Below are 23,706 nucleotides of genomic sequence, written 5' to 3' on the forward strand. Positions count from 1 at the left end.
TGGTGCTGACTGTCCACTTTATCTACGCCTCTTAGCATCTTACACACCTCTACTTCTCATCCTCCTTCACTCCAAAGAGAAAAGCCCTAGCTTGCTCAACATTTCCTCATAAGGTATCCTCTCTTATCCAGGCAGCATCCTGGTGAATCTCCTCTGTACCTTCTCTAAAGCTTCCACATTCTTCCTATAATGAGGCGAACAGAACTGAACGGCATTCTCTGAGCGGTCTAACCAGAGTTCTGTAGGGCTGCAACGTTACCTTAATGACTTCCTCAATTAATATAGTCCAACACACATGTCTACTTATGCACCCCATCAATTTGGACGGCAAATTTGAGGAATCTGTAGTCATGGACCCCAAGATCCCTCTGTTTTCCACACTGCTAGGAATCCTGCCATTATCCTTGTACTCAGCTTTCAAGTCTGACCTTCCTCTCTGGATTGAACTCCATCTGCTACTTCTTAGCCCAGCTCTGCATCCTGTCAATGTTCTGTTATGACAACCTTCTACACTATCTTCAGCATCACCAACCTTTAACTATGATTATTTCTGTATCCCTTCTAACCAATCTAATCTTGAATGCTAACTCTGTGTGCCTTAGTCATTAACTATCAAAGTGAATCTTGAAGGTTTACAATAGAAGATTAATTCTTGGTTTCTGTTATAAACTGTTTAGTCACAAAATTTTATTTCTCAATTAGAATCAATCTGCTTACATTTACTCTGCAACATCCCTGGCCAATTTTAAATGTCATCATATTGTTCCTGAATCTGTCTTGTTCCAACAAAGACACTCAACTTCACAAAGTCTTCCTATTTACGCTCTCAGTATTCACACTTTCTTTCCTCCTGTACCTAATAATGTGGCCACTCAGGGCATGTTTGTGGTCTTCGCTGCTAACATTTCAAGGTTTGACTTATGCGATCACTTATGGTGGAGGCGGATACGATGGGGTCTTTTAAGAGACTCCTGGATAGGTACATGGAGCTTAGAAAAATAGAGGGCTATGGCCAACCCTAAGTAATTTCTAAGGTAAGGACATGTTCGGCACAGCTTTGTGGGCTGAAGGGCCTGTATTATGTTGTAGGTTTTCCATGTTTCTAAATGCTCTTCTGCACACCTCTGTTGTAAAGCCTGGCTATTTGAGTTAATGTCGCCTTCCTGGCTATTCTCCTCTGACCGCTCTCATTAACAAGGTGTCTTTGCCCACAGAACTGCCACTCCCCAGATTTTTTTTTTTACTTTTTGCACCATTCTCTGTAAAACTCTAGAGACTGTTGTGCATGAAAATCCTAGGAGATTAGCAGTTTCAGAGATGCTCAAACCACCCTGCCTGGCACCAACACTCATAGATTCCATGGATAAAGTCACATGGATCATATTTCTTGCCCACTCTGATGTTTGGTCTGAACAACAATAACCTCTTGACCATGTCTACATGCTTTTATGCATTGGGTTGTATTTAGTTGGACCCAGCAAGTAAGTGCCATTACAAAGAAAACAAGGTAGCACTTCTACTTTCCTAGAAGTCTGCAAAGATTTGAAATGCCATCTAAAACTTTGTCAAATTTCTATAGATGTGCAGAGGAGAGTATATTGATTGGCTGCATCACGACCTAGGGTGGAAACACCAATGCCCTTGAATAGAAAAGCTTAGAAAAAGTAGTTATCTATTTTGTCTTTATCTATTTGTTTTTACATTCTTTGAATTTTGACATCAGAATTTTCTTAAATAATTTTTTATAGCTTGAAGTAAGGTACTTACTTCAGTTTTATTTGTAATTATATCCCCAAAGACTTCCACAGTAATGTCAATTGGTTTATTTTTATAGCTTGTATCTAATTCACTTAAGTTATAAAAATAATCCAATTGACATTATCATTGAATTCCACCCTGTGCAGCCGTAATTCTTTTCCTTATTTCACAACTATGTCGTGTTTAATCTAAAGTTTAAGCTATAATACTGTCATGGTATTGTATGTAAATTTTCACATTCTCCTTGGTTATACATAACCATGGTTTTTAAAAATGTTAAGAATTAGTTACTGTAAAAAAAACTGTCCTTTTTTGTTATTTTGTCTCTTTGGTTCATTTTCAAAATCTAGTTATTATCCTTTTCTCAATTCTGCATTTGTTGACTTTCTCTCTAGTAATGTCAGTTGGTATCTACATCGAGCATCACTAGTTTAGAAATTAAAGTTGGCTGGTTAGAATAAATTTTCTCTCCATTTTGGTACAGACAAAAATTCATTCTTTAAAGGCGCAATTGGTAAAGTAACTGCCCTGTAACTATAGAGATGGGCTCAGTTTCTCCTTATAAAATTATTTACAATATTTAAGCATTCACTGGCAGTAGTAGTCTTCTGACAATAGACTACTAAAATATAGATTTATTAATTTTCTTTGGATTCAAGGGGATATAGGCAGGCAAAGTGAATGGACAAGGAGTTTACAGATAAAATATAATGTGGAAAAATGCAAGTTCATCCACTTCAGCAGGAAAGTAGTTAGGCAGAATGGTTTTAAATGTTGAGAGACTGAAAAGTATTGGTGTTTAGAGGGATCTGGGTGTCATTATGCACAAATCACAGGTATGGCAAGCAATTTGGGGTTTTATTGCAAAAACAAAATCTGAATATTAAAGTAAATACATCCTACTGCAATTGCATAGTGCCCTGGTGAGACTGCATTTTAAATATTGTGTATTGATTTAATGTCCACGTCTAGGAAACAATGTACTTATGACAGGAAAAGTGCAACAAAGGTTCACCAGCTTAATTCCTATGATGTGATGTTTGTTCTTTGAAAAGAGATTGATCAGACTCAGCCTTGTTCCCTGAATTTTGTACCAGTAAAAAAATGTTATCTTTGAGAAGTGAAACGTTTTTACAATGTTTGACAGGGTATAAGGACGGGTAAAGTTTACACTGGATGAGTTCTCTAAAATTAGTAACATAAATTATCCAAGTAAAGGTTTGGCTATTTAGGACAAAGGTGAGGAGAAATTTCTTTATTCAGACGATTGTGAATTTTCAGTATTCTTGACATGAGAGTGCCCAAGAGCTTGGTTGTTGAGTTTAGTTAATAGTGATTGATGGATGTTCAGATGTTTGGAGAATCAATGAATATAAGACCATAAAACCAGAAGAGATAGGAGCAGAATAAGGCCATTTGGCCCATCAAGTCTGCTCTGCCATTTCATCATAGCTGATCCACTTTTCCTCTCAGCCCCAAACTTCTGTCTCCTCCCTGTATACCTTCATGCCCTGACCAATCAAGAACCTATCAATCTCTTGCTTAAAGATTAGGCCTCTACAGCTGCCTGTGGCAAAGAATTCCACAGATTTACTATTCCTTGTTTTTTAAAAAAAATTATTTAAAGACGCATTTGGTAAAGTAACTGGCCTGTAACTATAGAGACCATTCTAAAAGGGTGCCCTCTTTTCTGAGGCTATGTCCTCTGGTCTTGGACTCTTCCACCATAGGAAACATCCTCTCCACATCTATTCTATCAAGGCCTTTTACCATTCGATAGGTTTCAATGAGACCCCACCCCTCATTCTTCCGAATTCAAGGCCTAGAGCCATCAAACGCTCTTCATATGACAAGCTATTCAATCCTAGAAACATTTTTGTGAACCTCCTTTGAACCCTCTCCAGTTTCAATATGTGGTTATACTTTAAAAAAAGTACTGAAGTAAAATATGAGCCACGATCTTATTGACTTTCAGAGCAAGTACAGGAGTCTGAATAGCCGACTGATATTTCTTATGTGGTTTTGAATAAAGAGTAAGAAAAAGATAAATTGGAATTCCAAATGGAAGATTAGTTGATTGAAGGATGTTCTGAAATTTTATCAATTTTATTCCTTGTCCCTCTCAGTTGCACAGTTCGTCCTAACTTTGAAATGCCTAAGGAATTTCTGGTGCAATTAATTTGTGAAGTCATAAAAAAAAAACCACAGGAAAAACAATTACAGCAAAGTGAATGCTCTTAAGAACACAGCAAACTGAAATTCATTTCTATGACAAGTTTTATTTTGAAAAGAAGCATTTACTCCAGTCTCTGATGGGTTTACCTCAAAGTGGTACAAATCACTGAGGTCACAGTTAGTTCCATTATTACTTAACACCTTTAATTGGATCTTACAGAGAGGAGAAATTCCACCTTCCTGGAGAGAGGCGATTATTTCAGGTATTCCTAAAGAGGGCAAAGATAAACTAGAATGCGGTAATTACCGGCCAGTCAGTGTCCTTAATTTGGACTACAAATTATTTACATCTATATTAGCTCATAGACTGGAAAAGCTTCTACCTGGCTCATCCACTTAGACCAGACTGGATTCATTCAGCAAAGATAAACTCAGGACAACATAAGGAGAACTTTACACATATTAGAACAGCTTATTAAGAATGGGATAGAGACAATGGTAGTGGGATTAGAGGCTGAGAAAGCTTTTGATTCAGTTAGTTGGGTATTCCTACACAGACTGTTAGGAAGATTTGGCTTTCAAGAAAAGTTTATTAAAGTAACCCAAATTTTATATGACAGCCCTACAACTGGAATTAAGATAAATGGGGACCTTTCTGACTCTTTTATTTTAGAGCGAGGAACGAGACAGGGATGCCCAATTTTTCCTCTCCTTTTTGCACTGTATATTGAACCTCTTGCCCAACTAATAAGAAAGCGAAATTGTAAAAGGTATCAAGGTGGCAGGGATTGAACAGAAGGTGGCGCTATTCACAGATGACGTTTTAGTCTATTTGAGTCAACCAGAAAAATCATTTATAGGGTTGTTTACACTATTGGATGAGTTCGGGAAAATATCAGGCTATAAAATTAATGTAAAGAAAATGCAGGTTTTGTCCTTAAATTATACAGCATCCAAAAAACTGCAGGATACATATGATCTTAAGTGGGAAGCTAAATCATTAAAATATTTAGGAATAACTCTGCCAAAAGATCTTTCAACATTGTCACAGGTAAATTATGGGCCATTAATTTCAGAGATAAAAGCAGATATACATAAGTGGAATCTTATCCCTTTTTTAAGTTTAAATTCAAGGATAAATACCATAAAAATGAATATTCTCTCTCGGTTACTTTACCTTTTCTGGACTTTACCTGTGAAGGTAGATGATAATCAATTCAGGGAATGGGACAAATGGATTTCCCGCTTTATCTGGCAAGGAAAGAAACCTAGAATCCGATTTAACACCTTACAGTTAGGAAAGGAAAGAGGAGGTATGGCACTTCCTTGTTTAAGAAATTATTTTTATGCTTCACAGATAACCCCTCTGTTATATTGATGTAATAGGGAATATAAGGCTAGATGGAAGGAAATAGAATTTGGATTGGTTGACAGTTTTCCTCTACAGGCCTCAATAGCTGACAAAGGATTGATGGCCCAATTGGAAAAGATTAAAAACAGCTGGATAAATCTCACATTAAAAGTATGGCAGAAGGTGGCTAAGTCATGTGGAATCAATAACATGTTAAAACTTTTCAGATGGTGTGTTTATGATACTGAATTTCTTCCCAGCAGAGGAGATAAAAGATTTGAACTGTGGATAAAGAAAGGTCTTACAACCTACCTCTCATTCACACATAAAAGTGTATTTCAAAGTTTTCAATCCCTGCAGGACAAACATGGCCTAGAATACAATGACTTTTTTAGGTACCTTCAAGTACGACAGCATGTTTACCGGAGTTGTAGATATACAGACTTATCAACAGTAGAATGAGAATTTTCCAACATTCTGAATTCGGCTTACAGTTCAATACCAAGTAAATCAATTTCTTGATTATATAATGCTCTCTCTCATGCCAAAAGTGAAAACACATTGTATATTAAAGAGAAATGGGAGAAAGAAGCAGGGTTGGTACTTTCAGAGGAGGCTTGGGGGAAAATATGCAGCTTTCAGTGGTCTGCAACTAACTCTTTGATTTGGAGAGAACATTATTGGAAAAATATTATAAGTTACTTCAAGACCCCATACCAGGAAAAATATAAAGACACAAACGTAGCATGTTGGAGAAGATGTGGCTCTAAGGAGACAAATCATTTCCATATTTTTTGGGATTGCCCTAAATTAAGTTTATATTGGGAAGGTATTCACAGAACATTAGTTAAGGTATTTAAGACTCAGATACCTCTGAACTTGGAGACTCTCTACTTGGGGCCTGTATTGTTTTTGGAACAGAAGAAAGATATAAAGCTGCTGCAGGCCCTTTTAGCAGCAAGTAAGAAATCAATCACCAGAAAGTGGTTAAATCCAATATCACCTACATTAGCAGATTGGCATGAAATCATTTTGGATATATTTAAAATGGAAAAGATGACCTACTCTCTGAGAACTCAAAAGGAAAAATTTTTATCAAATTTGGAATAAATAGATTGAATTTATAACCCCAGAGCGAGCAGACTATAGATGACTCTCCTAATGGTTTATACTGTTTGTCTCACCAACATAGTAATATTGTTAACGTAAGTACCCTTGGCTCGAATGTTTACTGTCCTTTTTTTTTGGAAAATGTGGAATTAACACAAGTAAAGAAAAGATCTGGGGAAATTTTGGACCCGAAAGAAATGGACCAGAAGAGATACAGTACATGGAAATCAGTATTCAACCACTATTATTAATATTTTTATAACAACTATTATCATTATTTAGTTTAACAGAGTGGAATTACAATTGCATGTAAACATCTATTTCAGTGCCTAATTATTTTTTATATTATCTCAATGTGCACTTGTGAATGTACAAATTAATAAAGATTTACTCACATAAAAAATGGAAAAGGTTATATATGTAAAAATTTTGTTGTGAAGTTACTTGTGAATAAAAATAAATTTTAAAAAAAAGAAGCATTTACAAATGTGCAATCCTCCAATGATGCATGATAGAGGGAGTTTCCATGACATGGTTTTAAAAATAATTTCACTGTGTTTGCAAAATAATGAAAAACTGTTGCATTTCATTTTCAGTACCTGATTCATACATTTCCAGTCGTGGAAGAACATGTACGAAAAGCCATGGGAGAGTCACTGTATGAATTATATATGGTAATTCTTTAATCAACTTTATTACATTAACATGACAATAATAGATGATTTTTGCCATCTATAGTTATACTTTTTAAAATGTATAAAAAATTTACTACCGTCCAGTGAACAAGCTGTTTTATAAATAGCAACTGTTTTCAAGATTTCATTTGTAATGTGTATCTTGTTGACTCCCCCTTGGCTTAACTATCTCTAAATTGGTGAATGATCAGGGACACGATGGCATGACCGCAGAAGAAACAAGTAGAGAGATCCAGAGGATAGTTCCAATGGAACCTCAATCCTTAAACTTGTCAATAGATATGAGGTTCTTGCAGTGGAAATACTATTAAATAGCTGTGAGATGATATTTGATGAGGAGAAGATATATATCAGTTTTACTCAGTTCTATGAGGGACAATACGATAAAGGATCTTTAATCATTTTGTCATACGTTTTGCTCCAGATCAAGTATCTTTGTCTCTCCTTCCTCAAGGTTTCCCCAAAAGCCCCTACTGTTGACCTTTAATCTTCCTAATTACCTGAGATCTTCCACAAGAGTCCCTAGTTTTAGCCTGTGACCACCATCAACCACATTCCTTCCATACTGGGCTGTTAATTTGAGCAGTGGAAATGGAACAAAAAGAGGTCAAGGACTTACTAGGACCTGCACATCCCTTATCATTGTTTCCCCCGCGCCCCGAGTCTTAACCTTAAAAAAATACTACAATGTTGACACACAAAATGATAGAGGAACTCAGCAGGTCAGGCAGCATCTATGGAAAAGAGAAAACAGTCAATGTTTTCTGCCCATATATTTAAGGAAAGGGAGAAGTCAGTGTAAGGTTGGGGGAGGGGAGGAAAAGTACAAGCTGGTGGGTGACAGGTGAAACTGGGTGATGGGAAGGGGGTCAAATAAAGAGCTGGGAAGGTGATTGGTGAAACTATTGCTGAGCCGTCAGAGAATTTCTGCAGATGACATGACTCAGTGTTGTATCTAAAGAACAAGATATACAGGAAGGGAGCCATTACTGTTCCCTGTGCGGCCCCAGTGCTGCTTATAGCCATATCTGACACACAGCTCTGAAGCAGCACATACTGTGGTCTGCCACTCAGGTAGTCCGTTATCCTGGATGCAATGGAAGTGCCAACCTGTGCTGAACAGAGCTTCTCTCCCAGCGCTGAGAGCAGAATGATATTGAAGGCACTTGAGAAATCAGAAAACATGATCCTCACAGTGCTGCCCTGCTTATCCAGCTCTGTTCAGCACGTAGATGACAGCATCAGCCACTCCAATGTGCTCCTGGTAGGCAAGCTGCAGAGGATTGAGAGCTGATCTGACCTCGAAGGAGAGCCAGGACCAGCCTCTCTAGAGTCTTCAGGCAGATGTCAGTGAAAGGAAGAGATGCAGGTGAAGGCAGCGTTGATGGTGGAGGACATCCCAGTAGTTCTGGAATGAAAAGCCTCACCCTGAGAGCAGATGTGGTGGAGGTGGAGGAACTCAGAGAAGGGGGGTGACATTTTTACAAGTAACATGGTAGGAAGAGGTATAGTCCAGAATGTTGAGATTGTTCTGTTTTGTGGAGAAACAGTTTTAAGCTTGCCTCCCCATAAATATCAGGAATCAGGCCATGGAAAGAAAACCCAACCAAACTATGTATATAATCCAAAATTACTCAGTGAAGAATGGATTAGATAATGAAGCCATATTGAAAAGAAAGAGGGAGATCAATTTCAGTAAATTGAACTCTAGCTGATAAATTGCGGAAACCTCATAAATATAATTTTTTACTACGCCTAATGCAATACTATGTCTGGGGAACACTGGGACTGGAACAAACTAGTGAGTGAAGAGGCCAAATTATGAAAACATGCAACCTGCAGACACTATATTTTAGTATTGGCAATAGAAATCTAGTGGAAATTTTATTTTCATTTAACCTATTTTCACTGTATAAAATAAAGCATTTATTCCATCTACTAAAGTTACTGTACATACTTTTCTGACAATACAAATTTCATACTTGATTGGGTTTGTGATTATAATCCCAAAATTCCAGGAACCAGTGAAATATTTGGCCTCTTCACACGTTATCCTGTGAAACTCAACACCAAATGTAGCTATAGATCCCTGGCATTTGGTGTTGGTGAGGACCAACATTTAAAAATCAGTTTCTTGAATAAAATTGATTGCGGTACAGTTTAATGTGTTTTACGCCTATTGTAAAGACTCTGAAGACAATGCATGGCCATGAAGTACTTCTAGCTGGTACAGTGTCTAGAGACGATGTTTCTTTAACTGAGACTGCCTTGGATATCAGGAATAACAACAGATAACAAAATAACTTGTAATATGTAACAGTCACTGCTCAATCAGTGGGCAAACTCATTAACTTAATGATGAAATCATAGTAAGAAACTCATTGTTTTGTGGAGAATAATGAGTTTAAAAATAGGGCACAGGATAGCGTATAGGCCTGCTTGTGTACAAAATTAATTCTGAACTTGACCTGAGAATTCAGTATTTTGTCTGTACCCAACTATCACCAAAAACAGAACAATTTCAACATCTTGGTCTCTTTTTTCATATTCATTCACGAGATGTGACCGTCATGAGCTGAGCCAGCAATTAAAGCCCTGTCCCTAGCTTCTCTTGAGAAGGTGGTGACCAGCTGCCACCTTGAGGAGTGGGAATACCCCAGAGGCTGTTAGAGAGCTCCAGGGTTTTAACCCAGGTGTGTAACTTGGATGGCAAATTTCAGGTGTGGTGCTCTGCTTTTGATGCCCTTGTGGTCTGGCAGGTGCTGTCTAATGAATCTTGGTGGGTTGCTGCAGTGCATGCTTTAGGTGGTACAAATTGCTGCCATTGTGCGTCAGTGGTGGAGTGAGTGAATGATTGTGGATATGGTGCTTATCAAGCTGGGTGTTGTATCCTATGTGGTGAAGAAGCTGCTTCAGAGTTATTGAAACAGAACTCATCAGGCAAGTGAAGAGCACTCCATCACATTGCTGATTTGAGTACTTTAGATGCTGAACAGGCTCCAAGGCATTAGGAAATAAGATCACTTGTGTTTCTAGCCTCTAACCTACTCCAGTTCTGTTTCTGGTCAGTAGTAACCCATGATATTGATGGTCATGAGTTCAGTAATAGTAATGCCATTAAATGTGAGGAATTCAATTCAATGGCATTATTGAATTGATGTGATTGATTTTATGCTGCTTCCCCCCTGCTATCAGATTTCTGAATGGACAATGAACCTATGAATTCTGCATCACTTTCCCCCTCTTTTGTGCATTACTTATTTAATTTACAGTATTTTTAGTTTTTATTATTGGGTATTGTAATGTGCTGCTGTTGCAAAACAAGAGATTTCACAACATATACCAGTGATATTAAACCTGATTCTGATTCTGAATCATATCATTCTGGCAACATCAAGTATATTAATACAATTTTTTTTAAATTGAATAGACCTGAACCTAACCTTATGACTTGTATGTTTGGGTCCAGATGGAACCAATTCAAAAGCCAGACATTCAGCAGTGTGGTGCTGATGATAGTACACAAGTCAATCTGAGGTCAGAAACTTGGACAGATTAGCATATTCTTAACTATTTGCAGTGCATGAAAACCTAGTAAAACAAAATGGTCAGTTTGAGTTGGGTTTCAAATATGATATCATATTTTAGATCTGACAGAACTATATACCACTCAAACTGTCCAAGGAACAATTCTAATCTAAAAATTCAGTCTAGATGTTCATATATTTTTTAAAAATACAAATTCATCTTTATAAAACTGTTGAGTTATGTAACCATAAGCAAGATCTAATTTTTTGTATTTTATAATTTGTACTTTTCAAACTAATACAGAAAAATCCAGAGAATTTGTACTTGAAAATGGACTCCATCCAAGCTGTTGTTTTGGTTGACAACAAAGTCAATATTCCAGGATGTAAGACAGTGCTAATTTTACACTTTAGAAATACTGAAAATTGAATTTACATTTTTTATCATTTAAATGATTGCTTTAGCACAATGTAATGTTTTACCTCTGCAGTTGAAGGAGAACCAGAATAACCAAGCTGTCTGCAGCAACACAATAAGATGAAGCTATTTTTATGCAAAGTAAAAATTTTCTGAATTAATTACATTTTCAAATAAATGTTAGAGACAAAGAATTGTAGTGCTTGGACTATTTCAAGATATTTTCTGTTCCATTGAAAAACTCCATTTTATTGACAAGACAATGCACGATCAACTATCAAGCTACGGCTGTTGAACTGTTTTTAACAATGTGAAACTTCATCAATGATGTAAATTCACATCTCTTCACAAACAGATTTGTCTATTAATAAAAAACACTACTTTTGCAAAATGTATAAGTACATTGTCTGGCTTCTCTAAACATCACATGATTCCTGTATTTCAACTTGCTAATAAAATTGAGCAATCTTCCGTGAATCTTGACTATCAATCCTGCCTTCTGAATTGCATATAACCTTTAGAAAAACAAATAATGTATTCATGGCTTCTAATTTTTCAAATCATTTCTAGCTGAGGAAGTAGCTGTGCCCTGTGAAATGCCCAGTTGCTGAAATCAGGGTTGTACTGCATAAGGAGAAAGGCAGGCTCGATGAGGAAATTGCACAGTTAATGTACATTTTGGAGTTGAAAGTACTCCTGTTCCTTGCAGCTTTCAATTAACAAAAAAAATTGCATTAATGTTACTATCCACAGTTCTACTCAGAAAGGTTATTTCAAGTTCAGTTGCCATTCCTGAAAACTGAGTACGGATTTTGAAAATCCATGTGCCTGGCAATCAGTATTATTGAATGCAGTTGTAGTATATAGTGTTGATGCGTGGCCAAGTAGTTAAGGAATTGGTCTAGTGATCTGAAGGTCGCTAGTTTGAGCCTCAGCTGAGGCAGCGTGTTGTGTCCTTGAGCAAGGCACTTAACCACACATTGCTCTGCGACGACACTGGTGCCAAGCTGTATCAGCCCTAGTGCCCTTCCCTTGGACAACATCGGTGGCATGGAAAGGGGAGACTTGCAGCATGGGCAACATACAACCTTGCCCAGGCCTGCCCCCTGGAAACCTTCCGAGGCGCGAATCCATGGTCTCACGAGACTAACGGGTGCCTATAGTGTACTTTGTATCATCTGAGTATAACAGGTTTAACCTGTTAGCCAGTGGTGCCGACAAATCTAGTTCAAATGAATTCCTGTGACATGAACTCCAAGATGCTCACGTCAAGCATAGAGCTGCAGTTAAAAACATCCTCGAAGTTCTTCCAGCAAATGTTGACTACTTCGCTATCCTTGATGCGTATATTCAAGTGTTAGTCCTCAGTGGAGTGAGGCATTGATATCTGGACCATCACTGTTAGCAAGTTGCTGAGGCTTCTATGCTCTCTATTCACAATCTGCTTTTTTTTCTGTTTTGCTGGACGACTGTTCACCACTACTGCTTCACTCTGGAACAATGCTAGAGTTTCCAAACCAGAAATGCCTCACATTTGCAGTTGATTAGCTCCCACAATATTTACATAATTTTCATTAAACTAGTCCAGATTCTTCTTTGCTGAGAAGCCAAGTGTTTCTTACCCAGTGTCAATTATGGGGTAGTTTAAGGCAGCCTACAAATAGTTCTATACTCAGATGCCATTTATTAGGTATGCATGCACACCTGCTCGTTAATGCAAATATCTAATCATCCAATCACATGGCAGCAACTCAAAGTATAAAAGCATGCAGACACGGTCAAGAGGATCAGTTGTTGTTCAGAGCAAACATTAGAATGGGCAAGAAATGTGATCTGAGTGACTTTGACTGTGAGAGTTCAAAGTTCAAGATAAATTTATTATCTAAGTACATAAATGTCATCATCTGTCATTTTCTTATGGGCATATTTAATAAATCTATAAAATAATAACCAAGACATAATCCGTGAAAGATTGCCCAACTTGGGTGTTAAACCAGAGTGCAGAAGACAACAAACTGCAAATACAAAAGGAAATAAATAATAATAATAAATAAATAAGCAATAAATATTGAGAACATGAGATGAAGAGTCCATGAAAGTGACAAACACGAGAAAACGATGATAACTCCGTGAAAGTGATTCCATAGGTTGTGGAAACATTCAAATTATGGGGCAAGTGAAGTTACCCCCTTTGGTTCAAGAGCATGATAGTTGAGGTTTTGTAACTGCTTCCAGAATCTGATAGTGTGAGTCTTGAGGCTCCTGTACCATCTTCCTGATGGCAGCAGCAAGAAGAGAGCATGACCTGGGCTGTGGAAGTCCCTGATGTTGGACACTGCTTTCCTGCAACAGTACTTCATGTAGATGCACTCAGTGGTGGGGAGGGCTTTACCTACCTGTGACGGGCTGTGCTGTATCCACTGCCTTTTGTAGGATTTTCCATTCAAGGGCATTGGTGTTTCCATATCAGGCTGTATGAAGCCAGTCAATATATTCTCTACTACACAGGTTTAGGTTCATCAAAGTTTTAGATGTCATGCCAAGCTCTGCAAACCCCTAAGAAAGTAGAGGTGCTGTCGTGCTTTATTTGTAATTGCAGTTATGTGCTGGGCCCAGGACATATCCTGCGAAATAATAATACTGAGGAATTTAAAGTTGTTGACCCTCTCCAACTTGATCTTCTGATGAGGATTAGCTCATGGACTTCAGCCTTGAAGTGGATGGGCTACGGCAGCGGAAGATCTCACCAGGTTCCACTCCTGTATATGATTCCTGTTGTCTTGGTATTGTCTGGGAAAGGCTGTCTGTTTGTTTGTTGGGAGCTTGATCTTCTTCTGGTAATGTGTTTGTCGATTTGCATGTTTTGGAGCCAGATTTATAGAGATAATAGATTTGCATAGGCAGTGGCCAATCCATTAGTCAGTAGTGCCTGTTGTGGTGTGAGTGATGTGAAGATACTTGTAGCTCCTTTCTAGAATATAAATCATCCCAGGTTACAGCAGCGTTTCATTCCTGCGAACTATTTGTAACCTGGATGGTTTGCAAGTCAGAAGCTCAGCCATAAATTGAGTTTTCAGATGGTGGAGATCTGCGGCACCCAAACTGCTGGCAAATAATCCCATCAGGAAAGGATCTTCAGAGGAAACATGGGTAGTGGGACTAGCTGGATTGTTCCTAAATGGAACAAGAATGCACTCAACAGGTTGAATGGTCACCTTCCATGCTGTAACCATTCTACCATTCTGCAAACACTTAGGTGTTATGGTCGAGGATGTCTCAGAGCTGCAGAACATTCTCAAGGGAGAGGGTGAGCAACCAAGTGTTGTGGTGCACATTGGCACCAATGATATAGGGAGAAAGGGGGAAGAAGTGTTGGGCAATGAGTATAGGGAGTTCGGACCTTGAAGGTAGTATTCTCTGGATTACTCCCAGTGCCATAAACCAGTCAGGGCTGGAATGGAAAGATAGAACAGATGAATGAGTGGCTGAGGAGCTCTTGCAGGGGGCAGGGTTTCATGTCCTTGGATAATTGGAATCTTTTCTGGGGGAGGGTGTTCTGTACAAGATGGCTTGCACCTTAACTAGAGGGGAGTCAATATCCTGGTCAGATGGCTACTCGGGAGGGTTTAAACCTTTGGCAGGGGAATGGGAAGCAGAACACTAGATCAGAAAGTGGTGGGTTTGAGAGGGTAAGGAGATATCATAACCAGTAAGATCAAGAAGGAACAAGGTGTGTTTGTATGAAGTGTGTGTATTTTAATGCTTGGAATATTATGCACAAGGGTGATGAACCTGGAGCGTGGATCAGTACGTGGAACTATGCTATTGCGGCCATAACAGAGACTTGATTGAAAGAGGAATAGGATTGGATGCTCAGTGTTCCAGGGCTTTGATGTTTCAGAAAAGATAGATAGGGAGATAAAGTGGAGGTGAGGTTGGTAGGTACACTATTAATCAGAGATAATATCACGGCTGGACTCAGAGGGGATTGTGTTTATATGGGTAGAACTCAAAAATATCCACCAGGAATAGATGTGAAAGCAGAGTAGAGAATTTTTTCATGCCAAGTGGAGAGTGCCTGGAATAGGCTGCTCGTAGTGTGTAAGCAGATATGATAGTGACATTCAAGGAGTATTAGATAGATACATGAATATGTTGGGAATTAATGGATATTGATCATGTGCGGGCAGAAGAGATTCAGTTCAATGCAGCATCATGTTTGGCATAGATATTGAGTACCAAAGGGAATGCGGTGTGCTATGTTTTAGATATGGGTAAGAAAGGAAATGAAAACAAAGCAAGAGCTCAATCAAACCAAATCATGATTTCACCCTTTGCTTCATAACATAACAAACGAGCGGGCTGAGCTTTGCCATCTCCCCTCTGCGTGTGGAAATTATTGTGGACTTCAGGGCAGTTGGGCTTAAGAGTTTATCCAGTGCTTGGGTAGGGGCTGTTGGCGTGAGGTTTGACTTTGCTGGCAAAACGGTTTTGGTATGAAAAGATAGCACTTTAAATATTTTGTCAGAAGTATTAGATTGCCATTTACTTTTTGGATTCCCTTCTTACTGATCACAGCTTGCCAGAAGATAGTGTCTTTTCTGACTCTGGCATTCAAGTTGTCTGTCGCTCTGGGGACATGAAAAGGTATTTTTGAAGGTTGTAGCATAAATTCCCCTGGGTATCTTTTAAATCTTCCATTGTTGGGGTATAAGCATTGATGATCATGTTATGGTATTTCCATGTTGTAGTAAACTGGAGGATCACAAGAGGATTATTTATCCCACAAGGATATCACTGAGACACTAGATTAGTACGTTATTCAGGGTAAAGCACAATCCATGAAGTTTTGCTGCCTGTGTGCCATTCAGAAGAATATCAAAATGTCTGAGCTCATGGGCTATGACAATGTAATGACGTTCCTGTCTGGCACTGTTGGGCCTTTTCAAGAGAGAGGATGTCTCCAAGTTCACTGATGGAGTCACGTGCTTCATCCGGAAGTGTATTGAAGATGTTATCCCCCAGAAGTCGGTCAGGGTGTTCCCAAAGCAGAAACCCTGGATCAATAGCTCCGTGTGAGCAGCATTACCATGGGAAACAGAGCTTACGCTGCCGGCAATCAGCAGGAGCTCAAGGAAAACAGCTACGATTTGTGCAAAACTATCAAGGCTGCGAAACAATACAGGGAGAAGATTGAGTCAAGATTCACAACGAGTAGCACGCGTGACTTGTGGCGAGGGTTGCATACTATTACAGGCTTCAAAGCCAAACGTTGTGGTGCCGCCAACATTGTAGCCTCTCTCCCAGATGACCTCAATCGCTTTTACGCTCGGTTCGATGTCGCTAACTCTGAGCCTCCGAGGAAAGCCACCGCTACAACCTGCAACCTGTTCATCTCTGAGGCTGAGGTACACAGATGTTTCCAATGAGTGGACAGTCGCAGGACTGCGGGACCGGACGGCATCCCAGGGCAAGTACTCAGGATGTACGCAGTACAACTGCAGGTGTGTTTACAGACATCTTTAATCTCTCCCTCTCCCTGTGTAGAGTACCCTCCTCTTCAAATTATCCACCATTGTCCCCATACCAAAAAAGACCAAGGTAACATGCCTGAACGACTGGTGTCCTGTCGCACTCACCTCAATAATAAGCAAATGCTTTGAGCATGCTACTACCCAAACTGGCCCCCTGTAATTCACCCACCGACACAACCGATTGACAGACAACGCAGTAGCCACTGCTCTACATAATCATCCTTACGCATCTGGAGAAGAAGGATGCTTATGTGAGAATGCTGTTCTTGGACTACAGTTCAGCATTCAACACCATAATTCCATCTAGGCTCGAAAGGAAGCTCAGAGACCTCGGCCTTCACCCTGCCTTGTGCAGCTGGATCCTGGACTTCCTGTCAGATTGCCAGCAGGTGGTAAGAGTGGGCTCCCTCAACACAGTAGCCCCTCAGGGCTGTGTACTAAGTCCTCTCCTTTACTCCCTGTATACCCATGACTGTGTCGCCACCCACAGCTCTAATCTGCTAAATAAATTTGCGGACGACACTACATTGATTGGCCTAATCTCAAACAATAACAAGGTGGCCTACAGGGAAGAAGTCATCTCTCTGACACAGTGGTGTCAAGAAAACAACCTCTCCCTCAATGTCGCAAAAACAAAGAAGCTGGTTGTGAATTATGGGAGGAATGAAGGTGGGCTAACCCCTACTGACATCAATGGATCCGGGGTTGAGAGGGTAAACAGCTTTAAGTTCCTTGGCATCCACATCATTGAGGACCTCATGTAGTCTATGCACACCAGCTGTGTGGTGAAAAAGGCACAACAGTGCCTCTTTCACCTCAGACAGTTGAGGAAGTTTGGTATGGGCACTCAAATCCTAAGAACTTTCTACAGCGGCACAATTGAGAGCATCCTGACAGGCTGTATCACTGCCGGGTATGGGAACTGTACCTCCCTTAATTGCAGGATTTTGCAGAGAGTGGTGCGGACAGCCCAGCGCATTTGTAGTTATGAACTTCCCATGATTCAGGACATTTACAAAGGCAGGTGTGTAGGATCATTGCGGAACCGAGTCACCCCAACCACAATTTATTCCAGCTGCTACCATCTGGGAAACGGTACTGCAGCATAAAAGTCAGGACCAACAGGCTCCAAGACAGCTTCGTCCACCAGGCCATCAGGCTGATTAACTCACACCGATTTGAGTGTATTTCTATGTTACATTGACTGTTCTATTTATTATAAATTATTATAATTACTATGATTGCACATTTAGGCAGAGATGTAACGTAAAGATTTTTACTCCTCATGCATGTGAAGGATGTAAGGAATAAAGTCAATTCAATTCAATTCAATTCTTCGAGGTTCTGAACTTCATGCTGAACAATAAATGTTTCCATACATGGTTTCTTTCAATTGTATACAGATATGGATTTAAATCAGAATGACTGAATTCGTGAAGCATTGAATGACTTGCTACAGGTAATATCCAAAAGGAAAACATGTAAAGGGCACATGCTATACAAAATATTTAACTGTCATCTGCTTAGTGTATAATAAATTATCATCATCATCAGGTGCAATGCTCAGTTTGAGCTTTGACTGCCATGGCCCACACACTCTTGTTTCGGGTCAAGTGGATCAATTCATTGGTATTCATTTCCAGTTCTTTGGCTGCTGTCTCCATCATCATTTGTCCTTGTCTTCCTCTTGCTTTCTTCCCTTCAATCTTTCCCATAATTACTGTGCAGTCCAACTCCCCTTTTCTAATCACGTACAATGAAGTTACGTTGCCTTTTCATGATCTCATACATTATTTCTCTTTCTGTGTTTGCTCTGTTCATGATATCCTTGTTAGATATTCGTTTCGTCCATGATATTCTTTGCATTCTCCTCAAAAACCATATCTCTGCTGCTTCAATTCGTTTCCTCATATTATTAGATATTGTCCAACATTCTGAGCCATATAACATAACTGGATAAACACAACATTTCAGTACTCTGAGGTGGGTTGTCATGCCTGGTTTGGTATTGGTCAGTATACTCTTCATTCTCGTAAAGGTGTCTTTTGCCATCCCTATTCTTCTTTTAATGTCCATGTCGCAGCCGCCATCTGATGTCATCCAGCTTCCTAAGTAGCAAAAGTTCTGTACTTGTTTTATGTCTTCCCCGTTTATTCTCAGCCTGCAGATAGGATTCTCCTTCTTTTTGGATATCACCATACATTCTGTTAGACCCAATTTTGCACTTTCTTCAACAACTATATCAATTAAGTTTTGTAGTTCTTCCTCCATACTTGCAATTAACATAGTGTCATCTGCATATCTGAAATTATTGATGTTTTCACTGCCAACTTTGATTCCCAAGATGTCTCTTATTTTCTGTAATATTGTTTCACTGTACGCATTAAATAAATCAGAGGAGAAAACACACCCTTGTCTAACGCCTCTCTTGATTTTCGTAAACTGACTCACTTCTCCATCTATTCTTACAGTGTGAGTTTGTTCCTAGTACAGATTTCTGATTAGGTGGAGGTCTTCTGAATCTAGATCTAGGGTTTCCTGTAATATTTAAAATAACTTATTGTGCTTCACTTTGTGAGGGGATCCTGAATTACCCCGATGAACTGTTGTTTTGAAAAGAGAGAGAGAGAGTTATTTACCACCAATATCTTGTTTTGAAAAGAGAGAGAGAGAGAGAGACGAAGACTAACTGTGGAACTGTCACTTTAAGGAACGAGAAAGAACTGGTTAACTGTTGGATTTCTGCTGGAGTTGGAGACAGCACCGAGCAGCTCATAAGTTGCTATGGTGACTGAAGGCGGTGTTATTTAATGGACACTCGATGTTATGATTTTCAGCAGGTTGTTGACACTTTCTTCAAGGATTTTTGCCTGCTTACATTTCTTCACAGAGAGAGGAAGGAGGGATTATTTGAATGACAGTTGATGCTCAGCACGAGAAGATAAAATAGGAGGTCAGATGATACAGACCTCAGACACATGCTTGGACACTGAATGAGCATTGTTGTGCCTACAGAATATGTGGGTTTTGGAGGATCGATCAGGCGGATCGCTCCATCGCTCTTGCAGTGGAAGGAAGGAAAAAGGGTGGACCGGTGGGGAGTTATCCGTGTGTCCACCCTCGCCTGGGGGATAGCTCCACCACAGAAGACCAGTCCCCTTTGTTAAAGTCACAGTTGTTGACTTTTAAAGGATTTCGAAGGACAACAAGAAGATCGACGGCGTCAGCTCACCTGAAGACTCAAATCTCTCCCTCTCTCTCTCCATCACTACTCAACTCAATACCACGAACTTAACTTAACTGAACTTTACTCATCATCGTAAGAATGTATCTTTTTACCCCTAGAATTAAAGAAGCTGGGTTTTTCATACATATATTTCCACACTTACTGATATACTTATTTATATATATAAAATCATGGCTAACCTGTTTGATTTATCTACATTTATATTGCCGTATTGTGTAGTTACTAATAAATATTATTAGTTTATAGCAATACTGGACTCCAAAGTGTTTTCCATCTCTGCTGGTTCTTTATTCCCATCAACAGAGTTCGTGACAACTTTATCAAACGCTTTTGTGTAGTCAATAAAACAAACAAACAAATCTTTTTGCACTTGAATAGCTCATTCTGATAGTATCCTTAACATCAATATTGTATTTCTTGTACCTTTGTCTTTCACAAAACCACATTGTTCTTTACCTATTTCAGCTTGTATCTTACTTTTAGCTCTTGTCATCAAAACTCTTAGAAGTATCTTGGTGATATGACTCATTAAACTTATGGTCCTATGTAATTCACATTCTATTGCTCCAGCTTTCTTAGGAAGAGTGATAAATACTGATTTTTTCATCTCTTCTGGTATTATTCCAGTCTCATAAATGTCATTGATTAAATCAGTAAGTTTTTCAATTCCATAATCTCCAAGGGCGATAATTTGTTCTATTATTAATTCATCGGGACCTGCTGCCTTTCCTTTCTTCACCTTATTTATTGCATTACGAACTTCAGATTTTAAAATACTTGGACCTTCAGTGTTTTTCTTAATTTCTGGTTTTTTGCCTCAATCGTCTTCAAACAATTCCTGAATATACTCAGTCCATCTGTTCATAATCTCATCTTTTTCTATGATAATGGTAGCGTCCTTTGCTTTCAAACATCCACCTGAAGGACAGAGGAGCTTTTTTACCAGTGATATTCTTGATTTGTTGATGTAACCTTTTTGAATCAGTAAAAGGGATTCTTTCTATTTGCTCACATTCCTGGTTTAACCATTCTTCTTTAGCTTTTTGACATAAGCTTTTAACTTTTTTATCTAAGGACTATACGATTTGCTTTTTTCTGTCTCCCTTCTTCCATTAGATTTTTGATTTCATCTGTCATCCATTTATTCCTTGTGCTTTTTTCTTTTTTAGTAATCACTGACTTTGCTGATTCTCCCAAGGCATCCTTTAGAGAGTTAAACTTCATTTCTACATGATTGCTATCATCTTCAATAGATTCTATTTCTTGACTTTGAAATCTATTCCTTACTTCAATTGCTATTGTCCTGGGTATGACTCTAAACTGCAACCGGTGATGAGGCTCTGATTGGGGACTTTCAGAGCTTTAGGGAAAGTGGAGTTACCCCTTAGTCATTCATTGCTGCCAGGGTCGCTCTGACCTGGAACGGTAGCACCTGCAAGGGTTCCTGCTCAGGATACGAGCAAAGGCCAACGGCAGATCCTGCAGGTTCAGTAACTGAACTTATGATGGAGAAGGTGGATGAGCTAGGACCTCAAATGTCAATGGCTACAGTATAGGCGGATGAACATTTGGGAAGAGAAATGACGATTTCTTTAGTTTGCCCAGTGGAAGGCAATAGCAAACCACCATTGCTAGGTACTAGGTTTCCTAGAATCTATTTGCTAAGAAAACCATGGACAAACTCACAAAATGTATCACACAACAACAGCGTCAAGAGGATCTTCAAGACAGTTCTGAAGATGCATCGTTTGGTAGGGCTGATTCTGGTCAGCAGGGGATCCCCGACTGTCATCAAGCTATTGCTCATAAAATTCAAGTAACACAAAAGAAAATTACTGCCACTTGGAATGTAAGAACTCTATATCAAGCAGGAAGATTGGACAATGTGATAAATGAAATGGAAAGACTAAGGATTAACATCATGGGAATTTGCGAAGTTTGTTGGATAGGTGCCGGAACATTTCAGAATAGAAATAAAACACTAATTTATTCTTGTGGAACATCCCATACTAATGGAGTAGGAATTCTTATGGATGAAAACATGGCAAAAAGTGATTTAGGACTTTGGGCAATATCAGAACGAGTGCTCCTTGTCAGATTCAGAGGACAACCATTTGATTTAGCAATTATACAGGTATCTGCACCAACAACAGATGGAACAAATGAGGATATAGATAAATTCTATGAAGAGCTTGAACAAGCAAAGAATCTCAAGATATTGTTATCGTCATGGAGATCTAAATGCTAAAATAGGACAATGCTGATGGAAATACCATAGAAAATTTGGACTAGGGAAAGAAATGAAAGAGGTGAGAAATGGGTAGAACGGTGCAAGATGAATAATCAGGTCATTATGAATACCTATTTTAAAAACCATCCAAGATGCTTGTGGACCTGGAAGAGTCCAGGTAATAACACTAGAAATCAAATTGACTTTATTACTAATAATAAATTATTCACCCAGAAAACTAGAGAGCAAACATCATCCAAAATATTGGACCAGTAGACCACATCTTCTAGTTTGTGTGCAGTTTTGGATGCCATACTATGGGAAGGATGTGAATGCACCAGTGAGAGTGCAGAGGAGATTCACCAAATTGTCATCTGGATTAGTCCTAATGTGGGTAACTGGTTTTAAATGTCAACTGTTTATTCATTTTCACAGATGCTGCCTGACCTGTTGATTTCCTCCAGCATTTTATGTGTGTTGCTCTGGATTAAAGGAGTTTTGTTATGGGAAGAGATTGGATTGGGAGGGGGTGTTATTTTCTCTGGAACAAAGGAGATCAAGGAGAAATCGAATGGAAGTATATACCATGGAGAGGCATGCTTTATCTCCATAGTAGGAGTATCAAAATATATTTATTAATTTAAAATGAGAGGTGGAGGTTTAAAGGGATTCTGAGGAGTTTTTTTTTACACAGATGTTGACATTTGGAACATACTGCCGGAGGAGGTGGTAGCATCTGTGCAATTACTACATTTAATAGGCATTTAGACATATTCTTAACCTGGCCAGGATGGGAAAGGTATATTCCTAATGCGGCAAGTGGGGTTAGTGTAGATGGGTAAAAAGGATGGCCTGGGTTTGGTGGGCTGAAGGCACATTTCTGTGCTGTATGGCTCTATGAGCATAGAGGGAGGCCATGCAGAACAAAGGGAGGAGACAAAGCTGGTTGTGAGTTCTATCTAATGATGACAGTGAAACCTGTGTGGGAGAGTTTTTAAAGTGGAAAAGCTGTTGCAGTGGGACAGCGCACTCTTGACCTCAGAAGTCTGGGTCCAGCAGATGTCACAACTGGGGTCTTCCTTGGATGTAGTGGCTTCTTCTGTGCTTTGCCAAGCTCTTCACTCTCCACAAAGTGCTGCAGAACTATCTTCCTGGCCATTAGCTTTCACCGTTTATCTCATCCGCCTATCAACCGGAACTAACCACATGTTGGGACTGGCATGTCCCTATCTTACTGGAGTTTAGCGTGCCTTTTGAAGCGGTGTACTGGGATAGGGCCACTGTCATACGCAAAAAGCTACTTGGAGCCACAGTGGAGAGCTGAGTGGGGCCCAAAGGTGAGTGAACTGCCCCAGGACAGACACAACAAGCTCCTTCACCAGAGGTTCAATCCCTCCTTGGAGAGGCCAGGAGACGACATCAAACAACATATGAGGCTAACAGACCACATTATCCAGAATACTGGGACTCCAGCTGATTCCCTCATCTGGGATGCGAGCTGACTACAGCACTCCATCTAGCATACTGGGAGGCCAATAGACAACGTCATTGAGCACGCCAGGAGGCAAATTTTGAACTACATTACCCAAAATGCTGGGAGGCCCAGTGAAGGATTACGTCACTTAGGTGGCCAATCGCTTTCTGTGGCAACGCCCAAAAAG

The 23,706-nt window shown here is 39.4% G+C and overlaps 1 protein-coding gene across 4 annotated transcripts in view; it reads left to right on the top strand.

Moving 5' to 3' along the window:
- armh1 (armadillo like helical domain containing 1) overlaps nucleotides 1-11,503 on the top strand; it is a 39,255-nt gene extending 27,752 nt beyond the window's left edge. For 3 of the 4 annotated variants that reach the window (XM_063064373.1, XM_063064370.1, XM_063064372.1), the window contains 2 exons: nucleotides 6,991-7,068; nucleotides 10,921-11,503. In XM_063064373.1, the coding sequence (XP_062920443.1) occupies nucleotides 6,991-7,068; nucleotides 10,921-11,046 (204 nt within the window). In that variant the 3' untranslated portion in view covers nucleotides 11,047-11,503. The remainder of the gene's footprint in view (nucleotides 1-6,990; nucleotides 7,069-10,920) is intronic. The other variant, XM_063064371.1, reaches the window with a different exon arrangement.
- The last annotated feature ends 12,203 nt before the right edge of the window (nucleotides 11,504-23,706 follow it).

Source organism: Mobula hypostoma, chromosome 12 (genome assembly GCF_963921235.1).
Source record: "Mobula hypostoma chromosome 12, sMobHyp1.1, whole genome shotgun sequence".
NCBI classification, from domain to species: domain Eukaryota; kingdom Metazoa; phylum Chordata; class Chondrichthyes; order Myliobatiformes; family Myliobatidae; genus Mobula; species Mobula hypostoma.